At 35.3% G+C, this 6,894-nt stretch overlaps 1 protein-coding gene across 1 annotated transcript; it reads left to right on the top strand.

Moving 5' to 3' along the window:
* The first annotated feature begins 5,204 nt into the window (after positions 1-5,204).
* LOC132039801 (zinc finger protein ZAT10-like) lies at positions 5,205-6,284 on the top strand. The gene has a single exon (XM_059430327.1). The coding sequence runs from the start codon at positions 5,404-5,406 to the stop codon at positions 6,091-6,093; it is 690 nt and encodes a 229-aa protein (XP_059286310.1). The 5' UTR covers positions 5,205-5,403; the 3' UTR covers positions 6,094-6,284.
* The last annotated feature ends 610 nt before the right edge of the window (positions 6,285-6,894 follow it).

Below are 6,894 nucleotides of genomic sequence, written 5' to 3'. Positions count from 1 at the left end.
TCAACTATGAAGGGCAAAATTTAAACACCCCAAAAGAAGGGCAGTTTGTAGTGCCCGAATGTAAAACCATTCAAATATACTCTATACTCAAATTTAAATACTAGTAGGAATAATGTAAATTGAAATACTCAAATTTAAATTAAAAAAATTCATGGTAATTTTGGCATAAATTCATCTAACTATGGGTGGTCTTGAATTTTGACATAAGCTTTAACCTTTTCGTGAAAAACTTCAAGTTTAATAAGTTCGGCCCAAGGTTTTGTCGAGGCAATGCGGTCGAAAAGTTCGAATGTTTTCCAAGGCCATCTTGGAGAAGCAGTCACCTTTTGTTTTGTTACTGAATAGTTAATCTAAAATACAGCTAGTTTTGCTCTATTAATTCCATTTCAAGAGTTCTCATAGGAAGCCAATCCATCCAGGATGAGCTTAAAATGAAAGGGATGACCCTAATCTCGTGCTGGTTTTGCCAACTAATTCAGATAGTGTCAGCAGGAGCAAAATTATTTGATGAGAAGAGATAGACAAAAAAAAAAAGGGGGAGGATGGCATAAAATCATCTATATATAGTATATTCGCCCGGTTGATGGTATTGGAGGGGTGTTATTGAATCAGATGTAAAGGAGAAATGCCTTGTCAGCAAGACAAATCCAAATGTCATAGAAAATTATAATTCCCTCCTATTTTTATAGTTATTCTGATAACCTATGTGACAATATCCGTCAGTGTCATTGTTTAAGCTGGCCTCTGTCTTTGATCTTGGCTCGACATCTCTACCCACTTTCGATACTTCTTCCTCTTTGTGATACTAAAGGCATTGGTTTTTCTCAAAAAGTTGCCAAGCCTAGAAAATGAATCTGTCTAAGCGACTTGTTTTCTTTCCCTGTTTAATACTTACTTTGTTACTTTTTCTCCTTAAACATCTTCCATAGAACAAGTCTTGAAATATAATCCTGAAATATCCATGTTGCATTGATACACTTATTTCATCATAGTAAGAGGGGGATGCAAAGGTTGATCCCATAAATATAAATTTTGAATCCGCTTCTGATAGTCAAATAATTTAAGATTACATAAACTAATTTTTTATGCCAACAGCTCACTCAATAAGAGTGAATTTCAAAAATAGGTGAAGTAACCCAAGACATTATGATAAAGCTATGTCGTAGTATAAATATTTTTCAATGGCATTACATATTAAATCTTTGCTCGAATCGGCTTTTAGATGGGGTGTCTAGTATTATCACATGGCCTCCCGGCCTATTTGTTTACATATATTAGCCCACTTTGTTGATGGAGCTCTCAAATGAAGAAATTGCACTGTCTGTCCTCCAAATGGGCTGGTCTTTAATTTTGTCCTTTAAAATCGAACTTATGCCTAGCGGAACATAAGTTCTATAAGGATGTGGGCATAACTTGTGGGACATTATAATGCGAAATATAAACTTATGTCCCGCAAAAAAGTTGTTCGTATTTATGGACAAAAATTAAAGACTAGCAGAAAATAGGGACAAAAGTGCAAATGACCCCTCTCAAACTTTTTTTTGCGTGGATCGTCCTTCATTTGGGGTGGTCTTTAATTTTGTCTTCGCTTATGTCAGGGTTCTGCGTTTGAACATTTCGGTAAAAAAAAAAAAAGAAATTTTCGCAAGGCAAATGTTTGGATTCGCAAGGCAGAGTTTTGCCTTCAGACCAAAAATCTGCGAAGGCAAATCTGCCTTGCGAATCCAAACTCTACCTTGCGAATTTTTTAAAATTTTTTGACTGAGCGAGGGTTAGAACGCCAAACAAGGAATTTTTAACGAAGGGAAAAAAATTAAAGACCACCAATTTAAGGGACAAAAATTAAAGACCACCCCAGCGAAGGACAATCCTGCAAATTGCCGCCTCTTAAATAGATGAAGGATGTTTCAGAATGTTTGCCGTTTAGGCCCATTTCACGTAATACAGTCCATTACCTCACTCAATTTTTCATTTTTTGGGTTTTACCCAAAATTCGTTCAGTTTTAGGTCCTATTAATCCAGATTTTTGCGTCAGCCAATTCTACTTCTAAAAATAACATGCTCCTTATCAAAAATAGATTCGGTTTTCAGGTGACCATGTTCACACTCAAGTGGCAAAATATGCAAAACGAGTGGGAAGTTTGCCTTATAATTGCTAGCTAAGCATTTTAACTTTCCTTAGTAGTCATGCAATTACGAATAGTCAAAAAGATAAGATCAATGTCAAACAACTTACATCCCTACAAAAATCCATAATCCTAAATTACATACATGGATTAGTCATTAGCATAGGGTCCATTGACAAATTCGTGTATTTACATACGCCAACAATTTAGGCAAAAGTCATAAATTGACCAAAAGCTATCTTAGAAAAGTCGTTTTCGCGCTTGAATTTCGGTGGTGACTTGTCTGTGTAACATATATAAAAAAGTGATATTATTTCACTGCGCATATTTAACCGGTCTCATGTGTGGAGGTGTTCGCTATGCTTGAACACATCAGCGACATGTCATTTGTTCTTTCATATTTTTTCTTTTTTATTTATTCTTTCACAATTTTGCTTTTTTCCCTTTCTTATTTATTTGTGGGCCCCACTTTTTTAAAAACTTTTTCCCTTTTCATTGTGTCTTCTTCAACAGCAGTTGCCTGCTGTGCCTTCCCCATGTTTCTTCACTTCATCTCCCATGGAAGCATCTCTAGACCTCTCCCTTGAAACTTTGAGAAGAAAATTGAAATGAGTGGAAAAGATGATATTGCCTTTCATAGAAAAGTCCACCCCCAAAACCCTTCTTCTCCATTAGCACAGCCCCCCCGCCCCTTCTTCTTCATCTTCATTTCCTCCACCACCACGCCCTCTTCTCCTCCAACGCCACCCCCAAAATCCTTCGTCTTCTTTTTCTTCATTTCACCAGAATTGAACAAACCCAGAAGTATTTTTGTCTATTCTCTTCCTTTCTTGAAAAAAAAAAAAAAATCAAAATACTACAAGAAAAGGTTCAGATTTTGGAGCCATTAAAACTTGGAATTTTGTAGCCATGAAACCTAGGTTACTACTGAATCTCTGCAAATTCCATTAGATTGTGGTTTTTTTGTTTTTTTTGTTTTGTTTTTAATAATGAAATTAGAAAGTAACAATTAATTGCCCTTATGATATACTAATAGCAGTAATAAAACGGTGCATAGCAGATATGGCATATGAGAGATGTTCCTTCGGTTCCGCCATGGGAAGCAATTTTCCAAGTTGGGTTTATCAAGAATTAGTTGAAAAGTTGCAGTGAAGAAATTAAACAATGTGATGAAAAAATGGAGGAAAGGGGCAGGGGGCGTGAAGATAGGGGGGAGGGGAGGAGGAGGAGAAGGGCGGGGGAATTGGGAGACGAGAAGCGGTGGCGGAAAATTGAAGAAGAAATGGGATGCGTGGGGGCGGGGGGGGGGTCGGGCATGGGATGGAGGGTGGGATTAAAAAATATGAATTTGGTATTAAAAAAAAAAAGAAAAAATGAATTAATTTTAATAAAACGCGCCTATTTTAAAATTATTTTATATTTTATGCCACATTAGCTCTCAGGGCTAAATAAATTCATTTTTTAAATATTTAGATGTGTAATAGATCACAACTGAAGTTCAAGTGTGAAAATATCTTTTGGGATATAATTTAAGGGTCAATCTAATCTACGTAATCAACTTGTAATCAAACCCTATGAAGAGTATAAGGAAAATGAATCACAGTCAACGTTGGCAGGTTGTTAGCACGGCTGCTGGCTGCTGATAAAGTCAAACAAGATTTAAGTCAAATAGTGCGAAATTTCACTGTTGGAATAATGGATCCTGTAGGTTATGTTTGTCAATTGACTCTAATTTTTATGTACTAATTATATAATCAGATCATTATACATTTTTTATAAGGTAATTATTTTTGAAGAGTGGTCGTTTATGTTTGATTAATCAATATGAAAATACTTTTTGTAATTTTAGAGTACTAATTTATATTGGGATTTTTCTACTCTATGCCAATTAAGGCGAAATAATTACCTGTTTTAGTTCATATTTATTTTTTTACCCGAGCTAGGCCACCCATACAAACTGCTAGATGTTATTCGTTGCCTGTATGTGGTTGCACAGTAATTAATACATGTAATGTATTCTTCTTTGACGTTGCTTCTTTATTTTTTCAGTTTTCTCTTCTTCTTCTTCTTCTTTTTTTTAACTTTTTTTTTTGTCGTTTGAAATAATATTATTATACACTTTTATACAAGGTTGATACATTGTCTACAATAGGTATATAAAGTTGCATATTGCTGTATAATGTTGTATAACGTGTGAAAAAGAGGCTACGTGGATGTAAATTAAAAATATGGCTATGTGGATGTAATTTCTTATACTTGATTGTACATAATTGAAAAATTTAAAAGTGCTTCTGGAAAAAAATGATTGTACTTTTTTGGTTTGAAAATTATTTTTTCTATAACTCAAAAGCACTTATTTTGTTCTGAAAGTTTAGTCAAACACTTTAACTCTATGAAATAGGCATTTTAAAAAAAAATACCTTTGACTTCCCAAAAACTAGGTCAACTAAACTATTTACTAATTTTCTTTATCTTGTTTTTTCTCATAGTTCCTTGGACTTCGATTTCTGTTACTACATGTCGTTTCATATACTTCGATTGTCGCATTATTTCTGATGTTACTGTTTCTTTTTTAATGCTATGTAATGCTTTCCCCATTTGCTATGTCTGATTTACTATTGTATTTTCTTTTTAAATTGCTTTGATATGCTTTATTTAAGGCGAGGATTTATTGGGAACAACCTATCTACAGCTCTACGAGGTAAGAATAAGATGTGCGTACACTTTATTCTTTGCAGACTTCACTTGTGGAATTACACAGGTTATATTATTATGTTATTGTTGTTGAGAGATGTTTTGACTTTTGAAGGAATCTATAATCTATCCACTTGCATTGGGCATATTCCCCCTCTTCACTAATAAAAATACTCGCTTAGGCAACCGACCCCAATCCCTTCATCCTAGCTTGTAGGCTTGTATAGCCGCCCTTCTTGAGACTTAATTCAGTCGACCAACTAATACTTAACAAGTTCCACTTGGCCCTCAAGCAACATAATCTCTTTCTCAAACGTGCTCCACTAACCTTCCATTTTCTTTACATTACTTAAGCAACCACCTAATTACTACCTTCCTACTCCTTGTCTCGCAACTTCCTTCTCTAATTTCTCCCCACACACCCCACCCTTTATATATATCCAAAATCACCACTTCACTCACTCAATCACCAAGCTTTCAAAAATCTTCTCTCTTCTCTCCATTCATAGATTCTTAATTTACTCACTACTTTGAGTTCACAATTGTTTACATCTTTGTTTCTTTCAAGAAAAATCAACTAGCAATGGCACTTGAAGCTTTGAATTCTCCAACTACCACAACCCCACCCTCATTTCAATTTGAGAAAACTACTCAAAGCTACCTTGAATCTTGGACAAAAGGCAAGAGATCAAAACGACCTCGTAGCATCATGGAACAACAACCAACTGAAGAAGAATACTTAGCTTTCTGTCTTCTCATGCTCGCACGTAGCGGTAATAATAATTTTACTACCACTACAACAAATTCAATAACACCCGTTATATCAAACAATTTGTACAAGTGTTCAGTGTGTGGTAAGGCTTTTGGTTCTTATCAAGCTTTAGGAGGACACAAAGCTAGTCACCGTACTAAACTACTCCTTAACGGAGATAAAGTCAACGAAAACGCCGTTACAACCACGACCAGTGCCACGTCAGCTAACAACGTTAGCGGAAAGACTCACGAGTGTTCCATTTGTCACAAGACTTTTCCAACTGGACAAGCTTTGGGTGGTCATAAAAGGTGTCACTACGAGGGGAAGGTGACGTCATCGTCATCGAGCGGTGTGGGGTCCACGAGCAGCCAGCGTGGCGGCTTTGACTTGAATATTCCGGCTTTGCCAGAATTTTGGCCGGGTTTTGGCTCAGGCGAGGAGGAGGTGGAAAGTCCTCATCCAGCTAAGAAATCACGACACTTGCTGCCAACTAAACTTGAATTATTCCAACAACAGTAGGACTTGAAGACTTGAACAAAACTATACAAATTTAGTTGATGAGTTAGTTCTTCAATTAGTTGTTACATGATTCATGGGAGGGTGGATAATTTATTTATTTTTTATTTTTTATTTTTTTTGTAAATATCGAGTACACTTGGTAAAAGTGGTTATTTGATTATTTAATTGATTTAATTTATATTTTCAAGGCATGACTATGTTCACACTTAATTTTTCTTTTTTGTTTTTTGTTTTTACCCGGTATTCGTTATCCATTTTAGGTTCCGTTAATCCAGGTTCGTGTTAGCCAATTTCATTTTAGAAACAAAATGTTCCTTACCAAAAAAGATTAGATTTTAAGGTGACCATCTCCCAAGTGGCAAAATGTGCATAACGAATGTTTCTTTCTTTCTTTTTCTTATAGCTGTCTACGGTGGGAAGTTTGCCTTATAATTGCTAGCTAATCATTTTAACTTTCCTTGGTAGTCATGCAATAATGAATAGTTAAAAAGATAATAACAATGTTAAACAACTTACGTCATCCCTACAAGAACCATTATCTTTAATTTAATTAGTCATTAACATAGGGTCCATTGACAAATTCATGCATTTACATACGTCTACAATTTATAGTAGCCAACTTGTAATAAAACCCTATGAAGAGTATAAGGAAAGGGAAACACAGTCAACGTTGGCAAGTTGTTAGCACGGCTGCTGGCTGCTGATAAAGTCAGACAAGATTTAGGTCAAATAGTGCGAAATAACACTGATTACTACTGTTGGATTATGGATGCGGTAGAACTTAAAAGGTTTTATAGTTTT

This window comes from Lycium ferocissimum, chromosome 12, assembly GCF_029784015.1.
Source record: "Lycium ferocissimum isolate CSIRO_LF1 chromosome 12, AGI_CSIRO_Lferr_CH_V1, whole genome shotgun sequence".
In the NCBI taxonomy this organism is placed as follows: domain Eukaryota; kingdom Viridiplantae; phylum Streptophyta; class Magnoliopsida; order Solanales; family Solanaceae; genus Lycium; species Lycium ferocissimum.
Note: the sequence above shows the minus strand (reverse complement) of the source record. Positions and strands in the feature narration are given on the sequence as shown.